The 15,001-nt window shown below is 37.1% G+C and overlaps 1 protein-coding gene across 1 annotated transcript in view; it reads right to left on the minus strand.

Moving 5' to 3' along the window:
• Nucleotides 1–1,150: 1,150 nt before the first annotated feature.
• The window catches only part of LOC126810942 (cytochrome P450 10), a 76,228-nt gene continuing 62,377 nt past the window's right edge, over nucleotides 1,151–15,001 (minus strand). The window contains exons 6-9 of the mRNA XM_050536341.2: nucleotides 13,425–13,591; nucleotides 7,375–7,456; nucleotides 3,079–3,288; nucleotides 1,151–1,704 (exon numbers count right to left, since the gene is read on the minus strand). Coding sequence (XP_050392298.1) covers nucleotides 1,579–1,704; nucleotides 3,079–3,288; nucleotides 7,375–7,456; nucleotides 13,425–13,591 — 585 coding nt within the window. The 3' untranslated portion in view covers nucleotides 1,151–1,578. The remainder of the gene's footprint in view (nucleotides 1,705–3,078; nucleotides 3,289–7,374; nucleotides 7,457–13,424; nucleotides 13,592–15,001) is intronic.

A 15,001-nucleotide genomic window follows, 5' to 3' on the forward strand; every position in this document is an offset into this window, starting at 1 on the left:
GTCTCCTCTGGACACTTAAAAATGCATTAATTAGATATTTATTCACATGCCAAACCCATAATCAACTCTTATCTAGACAGTTAACAATTTAATTAAATAATGGATAATCTGGACTTATCGTAACAACGGTAGCAATGACAATCTAGACTACACTATATTTCAAACGGCCATAACTCCGCTCTAGATGAAGTAATTTGACTGAAATTTCAACATATTCCCTTTTCATTATCAATTTTTTTAACCTATTATAACGAGAACTGCTAGCTCTTTGTCTATATCTTACATAATGCATCTTTTACAAAATCATCTTTTACAAAATCACTTTTAGTGCAATATTGTCTTCATTTTAGTTGGATTACGTATATTGCTGTAATAGTTTTCATTTTAGTATAGTGCTATACAGTCCTCCTGGAGGGTTGGATGGCCGAATGCGTCATACGGTCTGTCATTGAGTCAAGTGGCGTGGTTTCGATTCCCGGCTTGTACGTGACAAGTAGTAGGGTCGCCTGTCCAACGTCGTGGTTTTCTCCGAGTCCTTTGGTTTCCTCCCACTGCTAAGGACCCCTAATGAAATAAAACTGAACCATATGTTAGTCCCGAAATGACCCAGTTTGTATCGAGTGGACGTTAAACCTCATTCCTCTCTCCCTTTTAGTTCTGTATAGGCTTGGCTTTAGTATATTGATATATAGTTTTTGATTTAGCATTATGTTATATAGTCTTCATTTTAGTTGGATGGCCGAATGGTTAGCATGTGCGCGCTGTATCATAAGGTCTGTCATTGAGTCAACTGGCGTTGTTTCGATTCCCCGGTTGTAAGTGACAAGGAGTAGGATCGCCTGTCCAACCTCGTGGGTTTTCTCCGGTTTCCTCGGACACATGTCCCACTGCTAAAAGATTCCTACGCGCAAGCGAATCATTGAAATAAAGTTAAACCATGTGTTAGTCCTAAAATGACCTAGTTTGTGTCGAGTGGACGTCTTGGTTTTAGTTTTGTGTTATACAGTCCCTATACAGTCAATATAGTTTTTAGTATATTGCACAGGCACTTGAAGGGATTAAAATAAAACTTCTTACTACTGTTTGACTATATATTATAGTACAGCAGTAGTAAGAAGTTTTATTTTAATCCCTTCAAGTGCCTGTGGTATATTGCTATATAGTTTCATTTTAGTATAGTGCTATATAGTCTTGGTTTTAGTATACATGTAGTGTTATACCGTGTCTCCTTATAGCCTGTATAGTTTTGGTTTTAGCTAGTATATTGCTATATAGATTTCGTTTTAGTATGGTGTCATATAGTCTTCATTTTAGTATAGTGCTATCTAGCCTTGGTTTTAGTTTAGTGTTATACTATCCTCCTATAATGCAATATAGTTTTGGTTTCAGTATATGGCTATATAGTTTTCGTTATAGCAAGCATAGTGTTATATAGTCTTCATTTTAACATAGTGCTATACAGTCTTGGTTTTAGTATAATGTTATATAGTCCTCCTTATAATGCTATATAGTCTTTGTTAGCATTACTGGGTGACATTAAATCACAAATTGGGGTAAAATCTTAAATAAACCACAATCTCATCTATTGTTGTTCCGTTCTTCAAACTGAAGATTTAAAGGTGTTTTTAGCGTTGCTAATATTTTGTAGAACACTTCTAATTCCTCATCCGGGTTGGTCAATGTAATTCTATATCTAAGAAGAAGCTATAAATAAAGAAAATCTGGGTAAATATACATCAGCAGCAATGAATTTCTAGCAATTTGATCCAAACATGTAATTACATGTAATTACTGCTAAAGATGCGTTTGATTGGACTTAAACATACATTATGCAAGAGCTAAATCTGTCTATTGAAGGTCTGTCTTTAGGCCTAAAATGTTATCTCAATTATTAATTAGACATTAATTAACCTATCCAGACCATAATCAACTCTAGATGGCATCGCTAGCCTGCGATTTTTAGTGGATTATGAGCCGATTTAATGCATAACTTTTCTTCACGAGTTAACGATTAAACGCATACGCGAGACTATGCTGTTTATCGTACTGACTTTAGTAATGATGATCGAGGCTAGGCGGAAAATTCAATCGCTTAGTTCACGGTTCATGGTGGATCAATTTGAATGAAATTTTCAGCAAATTGCCTTTACATTATCTAGTTTTTAACTATTATAGTGAGAACTGCCAACTCGTTATCGAATCTCCCATAATGTATCTTTATTTAAATTCAACAAAATGTGGACTGAAAGGCGATTAAATAAAACAGAACACTAAGAAATAATTTGAACATTAGATGGCCGCAAAAATTGAATGAATAAATTTTAGACCAACATGCTTTTTGATAAGACTACATTTTAATGTGTATGGGTTACAAATCTAGTCTGGATTTATTGCTTCATTAAGCGCCAACTTGAACAAGAGAAATGGCATTTAGTAGTGATTGTAAACATGATTAAAAGTTGGTTTATGCTAGGTTTCCACACAGGTGCCTGTAACGTGGAAAATATTTCAAAAATAACATTAGGCCTAAGCTATATGACTAAGTGTAATGTCTAAAGTCTGTTACGACCATGTGGTCTGAATCCTATTTCTAATTCAAGGGCAAATAACTCGCCTGAAACCGATTCTCTTTCAGTCGATATAATAATATTACCAAGCTGAGAAACGGTTGGAATTAAATAATTGGGATCAAACCTCACTACTTCCGTCAACTACTGACAATACTAAATTTCGCTAGTGATCTTTTGTACAATTGTATTTTTGTAAAACCAGGGGCCATGATCCAGGAAGTTACGATCCGATATGCGCGAATATCGACAGGGACCGAGATCTTTGGGAAATAAACCTATACTTCAAGTTTCGTCAAAATTGGATAAAAATTGTGACCTGTAGGGTGTCCACAAACAAATTGTGAATTTGGGCGTATACAAATCGTGTGCGGAAACCCTGCGTTTTTCTGCTGGTGAAAAAGTGTACATGGAAAGCGGGTCTAGAATTTTCTGTTATTATCTTAGTAATTATTACAAGTATGGTTACTAATTCTATGTAGTCAATGGTTATTGAGATTCATATCTTTACCTTTATCACTGCTACGTAAATCTGGTGTTCGGCAAAGTGTCGGCCTACGCAACTTCTAGGACCAAAGCCAAACGGTAAGACAATGAAAGACTGGCGTCGTTTCAGCGTAGTATTTGACTTCCGTAACCATCTTTCTGGCTCATATATGTCAGGATCATCGAAATATTTAGGATTCCGACACATGGTGTTATTGGCAATGTGAGCTATTGTCTACAATAAAGAAGAAAACAAATGTTGACGAAATTAGAAATGGTGTTTAATGTCATACTGTTCTGCACCAACCTACCTAATTAGACCGAGACGGCGCCAAAGTAAAAAAAAAAAAAAAAAAAAAAAAAAGAATATCCAAATTTGGTGTCCAACGTAATTATCTAATCGTGCAGAGTATAATTACCTGACATATCTAGATATAGGAATATTACATAATTGTTTGGCATTATGTTATCCTATTAATGATCTTTTAGGAGTGTTCAAATTAGTAGGCGACCCGTAGGCTCGTAGCATGGTGCCTGCCTGTCATGTAAGGATAATCAAGAAATCGGCGAATAAGGTAAGCCGCTATGCTGATGATATCTGAATGAGCCGCGCCAGCATGAGTCGCTTTGTTTTGTTTACGCGCGTTTCTTCGATACCAAGTTCCCGTCTGTGTCAATCATTCATTCACGCAAATTTAAAACTGCACGGGTTATAAGGAAGGGGTTATCCACCTCATCGCTATAGGAAGATGGAAATAGTTCAAAATTAGCTCGAGCTCTTGTTGGTACCAGAGGCTGCATAATGTATCGCCATTTTCCTGGGACCTGCCCTTTTATACCCCGGTTACGGTTTAAAAGAGGCCCTGGTTTATTTGTTCGCCTACAAGGCGCCGGTTCAAATGTAGGTGCCTATTGTGTCTAACATAAGGTACACGTGCAGCCTATACTGTAATTCTATGAATAGAATAATAGAATACCTATAATTCACTTGATATTTGATAATACAGCTGTATTGCCCGGCTTAGAGTTCTCCGCGTAAATCAAAAGACACTCTCTACTACCCTCAAGATGATATCGCCGGGAGGAGTCGAAGAAGGAAATTTCAGAAAATTCAGCCATAAAACCCTACCTGAGGCACTTCAATTTGAGGCCCAGGAATGCACTGCGATGCCAGGACCGCCTGACACCCCCCCCCCCTGCCCTGGCTCGCGCCTTCGGAGCTTCGCGGTGGCCGGCTTAGGCGGAGACATCCCCAGCCCTTCCAAAAAATTCCAGAGCCCCACCAAATTTGACAAGCTTGCTACGGGCCCGTTAATGATATACATTTTTTAAAAACAAAACGGACACAAACCTAAACTAAGTTTACCGACCGGCTATAAGTTGCTAACTTTTATGGAGCTGAATTTCCCTCTTAATTCTAACTCCTAAGCTAGTAATGCGTATGCTAATATGCTTACTTCTGTGGATGTAAATTCAAATTGGCTATTTACACATGTAAAAATGCTAATTTATATGACTTATTTTCTTTAAATATTCCATTATTGTAGTCAATTTAGCTTTGTTAACATTTTGACATTTTACAAATGTTTCGCGGTAAAGGCACCATAATTCTAAAGCTCATTTTGATAACAGACGGCGCTGTTTACAATTGTATGGCGGCTCATTGTGAACATTTAAAATCGCGCCCTTTCCACAACCCGACAGACATGACGACATTTTTCTGTCAAAAATAATAAAAATATTTTACGTACAAAAGCAAACTATTTGAGATATTTTATTTGATAAATAAATAGGCTATTTTATCGTGCATTTTCACAAATAGTGCACTATCGATTGTTTTGACCTATTTGTTTTCTAAAAGAATAATATATAGCAAAAACTCATTACGTCATGCATAAAAGTGATTAAATGAATATAAATCGGTAATGCTTAGTTTAGTTTATCTCTTCCCCTTTTGATATCATTGAAGTAATCTATATCGGCGCAGGCTTCCAAGTCATCGGGAGCCGCGGTGTCTCGGTGAGTAAGTCACTGGCTCGGTATAACCATAAAGTCTCGGGTTCGCTCCCGGAGTTGGAAGAGAAAGTTCCCCTGGTTTTCCGACGTGCTTTCGACCTGTCAGTGGTGCAGGACGGAGTGCCTGACAAGCAACAGTGTCTTAATGGGACGGAAACCCAATGGCTTGCACCAAGAGTAGGTCATAGCGCTCCTGCCCGTAAAAAATCCCCCTGCCTTTGCACACTTCATGGCGTATGCCCGTCTTCATTAGAACCGCCGGCGCATAACAGCAGGACGTTAAACTTTATTTCAGTTCCAAGTTACCGGTTTTGCGTTAGGAAGTAGGAGGACTCTTTGGAGATTGAGCGAACGATTCATCGTCCTTATCGATCTCGTTCTCTAGTTTGGTGTTATAACTAAATGAATTTAAAATTGGTATAGTTCTACATTGTTTACACCCTCTCAAAGTCCCATATTATACTCCAGTTGAGGGGTTCTGGGGTAATTGTCACCACCCCTCCCTTCTTATATTTTAATGTTTCCATGCCTATAAATTTTGAATCAATAAATTTATACCAATGATACTTGACAGGACTGCAAAGGTACATAACCTTAAAATTGATTAGTCAACATAGGGTAGTATAGACAAATATATGCTTTCAAGATTTTGCATCCACCCATATTTCCATGTGCACGTATTATGCCATCACCCCTGTCCGTACGTGTGTCTACCAGTCACAATTTGTTATCCAATTTTGATCTCGGATGGGTTCGATTTTTGCACTTATCTCAGGATAACATTTTGGATTATAGCTCCTGATCGCACGAAAGTCGCACACATAGCTTGTAGAACCTCTGGAGATCACATTTTTTTATTCAATTTCTTTTAAAACTTAAAATGTATGTGCATATGATAAAGATCTCGAATAGGTTCAATTTTGGCACATATCGGACCGTAATTTCCTGGATTTTTGCCCCTGGTTGAACGAAAATCGCGCCCTAAAAAAAAGAGAGACAATTTTGAAAAGCTATATGTTTAATACACAACAATCACTGATGAATTCGATTTTGGAGAAAATCGGACCGTAACTTCCCGTTAAAATTGCCCCATCCCTTTACGCAAATACGTGTAGTGGCAAAGCATGTACACGTAATACATATACCAATTTTTAGATGACACTTAAAATATGCGTTGATGGTTGACGGATCTGGTATGTGCATCTATATCGGACCCCTGTCATTTACGCAAAAAGAGAAGTATGCACGAAGTTTCTGGCCCAATTTTAGATGAAACTTAAAATATGCGTTAGGGATCGAAATATCCTGGATTGGTTTGAATTTGGTGAGCATCGAACCTTCAGTTTAAGAGTAATCCTCCTTTTCCGAAAACATTGTGAACGCGATACAGGCTATAGTTTCTAACAGATTCTTTTTTATCGAATTAAGTTATGTCACCTTAGCCGAAAACCCCATCAATATTCAACCTTCTGTAACCTCCTTTAACAGATTTAATTCTTGTTCGATGTAACTCATTGGGCAATGAGAGAACGAACCCTGTCGGTTTACCCCGTCCATCAGCGTTCCCCGACCTTCTGTTCCGGAATAATCGCCCTTTTCCGAAAATCGTGTGGACCTAGGAGCTGCACTTCTACATCTGAAGTATCATTTCCCTTTTCTCAATCTAATTTCAAGTGAAATAAAATATTGTTTATAAACCAAAACAAACACACACAAAAAATTTGCTCTATACTAGCGTATTTCCGGGTTACTTAAATAATATCAGAATAATTTACTTTTACACGTAAAATACTTTATTTTTCTTTTAGAGAAAAAAATAGTCTAATTTTCTTTCAAAATTGTCAAGAAAGATTTACTTTTGTACCTATGTTTGAAAGAAAAAAATGTCGTGTTTTTGGTTTATATAAAAAAAAGGCACCATTTTACATGTCCTCAATGGGCCACCATATAGTAAACAGCGCCACCCGTCATAATTTCAACGCTCATTATGCAAACAGATGGTGCTGTTTACTATATGGTGGCTCATTGGGGACATGTAAAATCTCGCCCTTTTCATAATCCGTCAGACATGACGAAATTTTTCTGTCAAAACTAATAAAATATTTTACGTACAAAAGCAAATTATTCTAGTTATGGTTCAGATGAATAAATAGGCTACTTTGTCGTGCATTTGCCCTAATTTTCAATTTTTGCAGCAACATACCCAATCATTTATATTTTTATATATGAATTATTATAAAACTCTTTTCTGTGTTTCTTATCAAACATTAAATACAGAAGATATTATTGTAAAAAAAAAGTTTACCCCAGCTGGTATATAATATCCACCAATTGTACAGTTCTCCTGTATGACACGTACAGTACCAACAGGAGTTGGAAATACTATTCTGTAAATAAACACTCCATACATTTAAATCCTCAATCAGAAACAAGAGATCAGATTTTCATTCAAAAAGAAATCACAAGTTTGGTTCGGAATTAAACTCTTTCATAGAAAAGACGTGTCGTGTATGGGGCACCTGCCACCAATAGTCTGCCGGATTTTGATTATTTCCAGGAAAAAAGTCCCATCAAAGCAAACTTGGTCTCAAATGAAAGGTGGGGTCCATAGGTACTCCCGAAAAGAATGACCCTTAATTCGGAGGTCTAGGTCGTTTCAATTCACCAATGTATTATTCTCCACATCTACAGTTAATTTCGTAGGCACAGCCTTTCGGGAATGTAGGCTTTGTGCAGAGGTTTGACTTTCCATTACCATTTACTAACTCCTTAGTTGTTGCGCCTTTGGGGAATCCGGTTTCTATGCCTGCTTCTGTTTTAAATTGGTTGGGGTGTATGATTTTTTGGTTTATCAAGTTTTGATATAATGTGGCTTTGGTGAACTTGTTTACCATTCATGAATGTTCTGAATAGTCGTTGTGTTGGATGAAGACGTCTTTTGGGTCTTGTACTCCCAGGTTGAGTGATTTAGTAAACGTGGTGATAATGCCTGCTTTTTATGCATTTGGGTGATTAGATTTGTAGTAGATATATTGGTCCATGTGTGTTGATTTTCTGTACACTGTGGTGGTGACATTGGAGTTCTTTCTTCTTACCATTACATTAAGAAATGGGATGGCTACTGTTGGTTTTATTCTCCATTGTGAACTTCATTCTTGGATGTTGGTTGTTCAAGTGATTCAGGGGGACGACAATAACATCTTCTTTTTGTAACATTACAAAGGTGTTATCCATCTTTCTGAACCAGAAAATAGGTTGAAATCATGTAAATTTCGGAAATCAACGGGGATAAAGGATCATTTTCCATCGGTAAACCATGAATCTGTCCATAATAGTTTTCCCCATGTGAAATATGTGGATTCCAGGCATTGCTTGATCAAAGCAATAATGGTATCAGCTTGCAGTGATGTATCCAGTGGTGTGGAAAGCTATCAAATACGGGTTTAAGAACTCTGAAATCAATGTTTGTTTCTTCTCTTGCACGTTAGTGAGTAGGTCGACAACACCGTATGATGGCAATTCATAGGAGTTCTTAATGAAAATATCACTATGTCTGGAAGATCTTGGAATATCATGAGTATGACAAATCCTACAGATTGTATTTAGGTGAAACAGAATTGATGTCAGAAGCTTTTAGGGTCATCAACTCCGAGAGCCGAACTATATATAACCCGTACTAACCCGTGGGCTAAAAGTGAAACGTTTAAAGAAAAAATTAATGTTGAACGCGGAAGTTAAATTAACTCATCTCTGATTGGGCTAAAGGAGCGTTCTTAGGGGTGAAAAATGGGTTTTTGATGTTATCTGAGGTAAGTTTACATAGGCAGGCTGAAGTTGACTTAAATCATCAGTTTTGGCCATTTTACCCTGCCCACCGCCCCCCGTGTTCTCGTCCTTATCTGAGATAGAAGGGGATTTCGCGTTTTTAAGTTAGTGTTATGTTCTAGTGAACCAATAGTGAAACTTTTAACGAAAAAATTAACGTTGTATGCGGAATTCGAATTAACTCATCTCTAAAGGGGTGGGGGTGGGGTTTTAAGGGAGGAAGGAAGGGTCGTGGGTCTTCTTAAGCAGTGTTTTTGATGGCATCTGAGGTTGGTCGACAGATGCACGAAAGTTGATCGTTGTACGCAAAAGTCGAATTAAATCGTCATTTTAGTCATTTGACCCATGGGTCCCCCGTTTTGTCGTTCTTATCCGGGATAGAGGGGGATTACGCGTTTTTAAGTTAGTGTTATGTTCTAGTGAACCAATAGTGACACTTTTAACGAAAAAATTAACGTTGTATGCGGAATTCGAATTAACTCATCTCTAAAGGGGTGGGGGTGGGGTTTTAAGGGAGGAAGGAAGGGTCGTGGGTCTTCTTAAGCAGTGTTTTTGATGGCTTCTGAGGTTGGTCGACAGAAAGTTGATCGTTGTACGCAAAAGTCGAATTAAATCGTCATTTTAGTCATTTGACCCATGGGTCCCCCGTTTTGTCGTTCTTATCCGGGATAGAGGGGGATTACGCGTTCTTAACTTAGTGTTGTGTTATAGCAGACCAATAGTGAAACTTTTAACGAAAAAATTAATGTTGTACATCTCTCAAGGGGGTTTTCTTAAGGGAGGAAGGAAGGGTCGGGGGTCTTCTTAAGGAGTGTTTTTGGCGACATCGGAAGTTGGTCGACTTGTGCACGAAAGTTGATGATTGTTATATGCAAAAGTGGAATTAAGCTCGAAATTTCGACGTTTTGTCAGACCGCCCACCCCCATGGGAAGGGGACCGGCAACTTAAGAATCAAGGTTCAGAGTATCGCACACCGCTGTCCACCCATCTAGCATAGTAGAAATTTTGTACGCTATGTTGATAATACATGTACATTTATAGGGTCTAACATTGATAGTTTTTGAGATATTGACTGTTTTTTTTCTGATTGGTCTACCTTGACCTTTGACCCCGCCCAAAAAAATTTCCCCAAGCGATCACGATAGGTCATTTTTTTTCTAGAGCCTACGAATCCCACTTATCATTTGAGACCAAGTTTGCTTTGATGGGACTTTATCCAAGAAAACACATAAATCTGTGTTTATCCGGCAGACTACAAGATATAGCGTAAATAAAATACCATCAGATTCCAGAAAATCTGTCGAATGATAAATTATATTAGACGCAGTTTGCAATTAATGTTTTTATAGTCCATATGTCGACAATTATATTGGGCATAAGCATCAAACCGGCTAATTAATAACTTGATGTCAGGGATATAAACGACCAGAACTCGCCCCGGCTGGACAGAACCTCAACTAGATTCAGAGAGCTAATTCGTATTCTCGAGAGTGGGGAATATTGTGATTTTTTTTTACTTTGCTTAAAATAATTAAATAAAGTTAATCATCTAACCTGAACAATGGGCCAGTCTTAGACGACCCGATCCCACCAGTACTACAGTTTCTCATTAATGTAGGTGTTAAACTATGTACTGCACTTACTATATTTATAATAATAATTCCATGCTATTTACAACCACATTTTGGAAATGTCCCTAATGCAACTGGCGTGTGGTTTACCGATCTACATTACTATTAAAGATGTATTATGTAAGATTAGATAAAGAGATAGCCGATCTTACTATAATAGTTAAAAAAGGTTATGCTTTAGAGAGAACAGCGAAATTTAATGACGGAGTTGCACAATCTGTGTCCACGTCTGACTTTCTGATACAAAACCCCCACATGAAACAAATATCATTTCGGGTAGGCGCGTGTGTAAATATACAAGCCAACAGTGAGGTTGATGAATAGATGACACATATTAATTAATTACACATTTTTTTGAAAAGTATTGAGCAATCAAATTGATTTTCTATACTTAGTCTAAACAGAAAATGTTCATGATCGAACTCAGTCAAGGTTTTCAAGTACCTGGTAGTGAAACTATACACTGTGGCTACGCACTAATCAATCTTTATTTTCGAATAAAAACTATGTATATTTGTTGATCTTTTATTCATGTGTTGTAGACTGACTAGTGGTTTTCTGCAAAATATACTCTTCAAAAAAAGTAGGGAATATTCAGATACAATACCAAACTGCGGAAATGCACTGCTGTTTTCATTAGAGGTATCCAGTATATGTTAATAACAGGCCAATTGCCTACACATGAACATAAACAGTTCATATGGGCGTCTTATTTGACGGCCCCATTTCACTCGCAAAGAGATACACCGTCAAAAGTGAAAATGGACGTTTTTGATTTTTGTCTTAATAATGAGTAATTGATCCACCAATCCTGACACATTCAGCAATTCGTCGTTGCATGCTCCTAATCAACCGTCTGACCCACTCCTCTTGCAGTGCCACGGCCAATATTCTTGCAGTGTTGTCCGTTGACGTCGACGAACACGTCTCCCGGTCAAATTAAACGTAACACACCAAAGCAAAGATACGCTAAATAGTAAATCTTATGCAAGAACCGATAGGAAAACAAACATGGATAGATAAACCAGCACGCGGCAGTTTTCATCAACCCTTCCTTGAAATGTCAAATTTGACAATAAACCCCTCCCACGTGTATGGCAAAATTGCGTGTCACACGTGCAGCTCAGTGGTTCTGTTGGAACGATAAGTTCTTCATCTGTGAACATACTCTCAAAGAATGTCAAATGTCCATGACTATTTATCATATCGCAACCTGCATAGGTATTTGCATTTCAATATCCCCTACTTTTTTTTGAAGAGTATATAAACAAAAACGTCAGTGTACGGTGTCTGATCTAATTGGAGGGGGCGGGGGTAATTAATGTCACGAATTATCAAACAAATAAACAAATATCACGTCACGAAGTGTTCACGAAATGAGGACATATGATTGTACTTACAATCAAAGTTATCTTGTCCCAGAGCATCGCCCAATGAAATTGCTTAGGTCTGCTTAGCTTTAGTGGAAAATGAACATCAACACCAAGTTTAAACATTCTACCTCAATTAAAAGCAGAGTTGTTCTGACCAATCAAATGGTTATCGCTACTTAGCATAGACAGAAAATTCTCATCATCGAACTTTGTCAAGGTATTGATAGAATGAATCTATTCTGTAAGTTTCATCACTCTCACCCAATTAAAACCGAAGTGACAGTCTTCCAAAGTCTCAACCAATCAAATTGCTTATCTCTGATTAGCCTTAGTGGAAAATGCGCATGATCGAACACTGTCAAGTCATTCTCCTAATAAACACCTACACCAAGTTTCAAAATTCTACCGCAATTAGAAGGAGAGTTATTGTGTTCCAGAGTCTCGACCAATCAGACTGAAGTCTCTACTTCGCCTCCGCAGAAAATGCTCATCATCGAACTTAGTCAAGGTATTAATGTAATGGAGCTACACACAAAATTTCACTACTTAGAATAAAAGTTACCGAGTTCCAAAGTCTCGACCAATTAAATTGCTTATCACTCTGCTTACACTAAGCAGAAAATGCTCATTATCGAACTTAGTCAAGGTATTGCTATAATGAAACTATACACCAAGTGTCACCATTCTCACTTAATTAGAATTAAAGTTACCGTGTCCCAAAGCATCCACCAATCAAATTGTTTATCTCAAGACATTCAACTAATTTACACCTACACCTAGTTGGAACATTCTAGCTCTATTAGAAGGGACGTGATTCTGTCCCAAAAAGTGTGACGGACAGACAGGCGGATGGACATAAAGACGGACGGGCGGACGGACAGACAGATCCATTTTAATAGTGCTCTGCTTTCTTCCAAAGGCGGGGGACAATAAAACATGTTTTGCCATGTCAAATTGCGAAGTTGCTCAAAACATTGACATTTTCAAATATTTTTGTTGTTTTTCAAATTTAAAACAAAGCAATCTTCAAGCCAGGATAAGACATGTTTGTGGAAGGAGAGGGCTTCAATAAATCAATAAGGAATACCAGGAAACGGAAACGTCAGGTATCGTTGACATATTCAAACTAAGATGATAATATATTATAAATTATTAAATTAATAATAATAATAAGGTACATTTGTAATTGCGCTCACTCCATCCATATTGCATGCTTAGTCTAAGCGCATGGAAGATAATAGCTAATCCTGATAATATGTAACAAACAAATGAGTTTTGAGTTTGGATTTGAACACAGCTAATGTTTGAGAACTCTGTATCTCCAATGGTAAGTTATTCCACCGTTTTTCAATCCAATTAAATCTCAGCCATCCGATGAACTAGAAAGTTGAATAAATGTTATGTGAAGAAATGTCTAAATAATAGTTTTAGCTCTTACATAATACATCTTTAAAACTATGGTAACCCGTGTGTCTTTTGGCCTAGGACTACAGAGAATCGATCGATATTATTATTAATAACTTGCCTACATGTTTCTTTAAAACAACTTTTCAGATACGGCATACGTGATAATATTTCAGTAGTGATACCATCTTTAGTAGTACATGTGTCCTTTATTTCTTGATATAATATATCCTGTTTAGATTGATGTTTAGCTAAATTCCATAGTAAAGTCGTCAGCACTTTGGCAACCTAGAATGAAAAGGCCATTAAATCGTCAGTTTAGCCTTAAATACAAAAATATTTTTGTAAAAAGATACACAGTAAAACAGATCGTCCGCATTGTTGTATCAACACCAATGACTCCACTCCGGAAACACAGACCTCTCCTCGACCTCTGATGATTTTATTTTATGCCGAATGAGGCCGTAGCCTTTTCACCCGTATCTCCATCCGCCAGTCACCCAAATGTGAACACTCTATATGCTACATTAATTTATCATATGATTATTTATATAATGTAACCTATTTAATTTTACGAATTCTGATAACTACTAGAATTCTGTGCCCTTGATCACTTTGTATAATCGTATGAACCCTAATGACAATAGTTAGCAGCGTCACATCTGTTTGCAATTTAATACTGGGTCGAATGACAACTTTTGTCATTAGAAAGTCGACAATATAAAAAGGGGACCCACAAGTAATTAACAAGATCGTCTGATAAACGAAGTTTGTAGACTGTTCACAAGAAATTGTGAAAAACGAAATTGTGGAAGACGTTCTAGGGAGACGTCAATATACGACCACATTTCAATATGGGCGAAAAGAAACTGCAAGCGCTGCATTTTTCTCCTTTAATAATGCGTGTACGTTTGTATAATACTAGTAATTCCACATATCAGATTATAAAGTGTATGTATACGGGACTTTGACATACCTTCACAGTAATCAGCCGGAGTGCCAAATGTGGGCATGCAAACGGCACTCTACTTCTTATGTAGCAATATCAGACGAATATTTAATGATAATTTATACTATATGCCCCCTTTTAACTGCTAAAAGATTTGAAAGGTTCATCAACGCCTTGTCTTTGCCAAGTGTCTTCCCCGCACTACAACAACTATATTAGCAAGCGTTTCATCACTAATAAAAACAACAGATAGTGGGCAAACAGACAACTAGGAATACGTATTATAATTATAAAAACACTATTTTAGATATTTCTGTGCTTCCCATTCTTAGAAAATGGCAATACCAGATTGAGTGCGATACTGTCATTGAAAATTTGCCCTATATTCCGACAACCCCACAGTATTGAAAAAATATCATACTCAATGCTAATGAAAATGTGGTCTTTAAAGTATGTAGAATCAATTACAAATTGTTTGTCAGTAAGTGTAAAACATTCCTTCCACGTCTGCGTTTAGAACAGAGTTTAATGCAATTGTAATTAGAGACTAAATGTAAATAATAGTTTTTTATGTATCGAAATGAAATTTATCTGAATGATAAAGCAGATACGAGCGTATTTCGTACAACTTATAGAATTCTGTATGTGTACAATAAATTGAGAATGAGCCCGTTTTGTTTGGTAAAGTAAATGTAAACTGTCGACCGTATACCTAATATACTATTCAAAAAAAGTAGGGGATATTTGAT

This window comes from Patella vulgata, chromosome 2, assembly GCF_932274485.2.
Source record: "Patella vulgata chromosome 2, xgPatVulg1.2, whole genome shotgun sequence".
Classification (NCBI taxonomy): Eukaryota; Metazoa; Mollusca; class Gastropoda; family Patellidae; genus Patella; species Patella vulgata.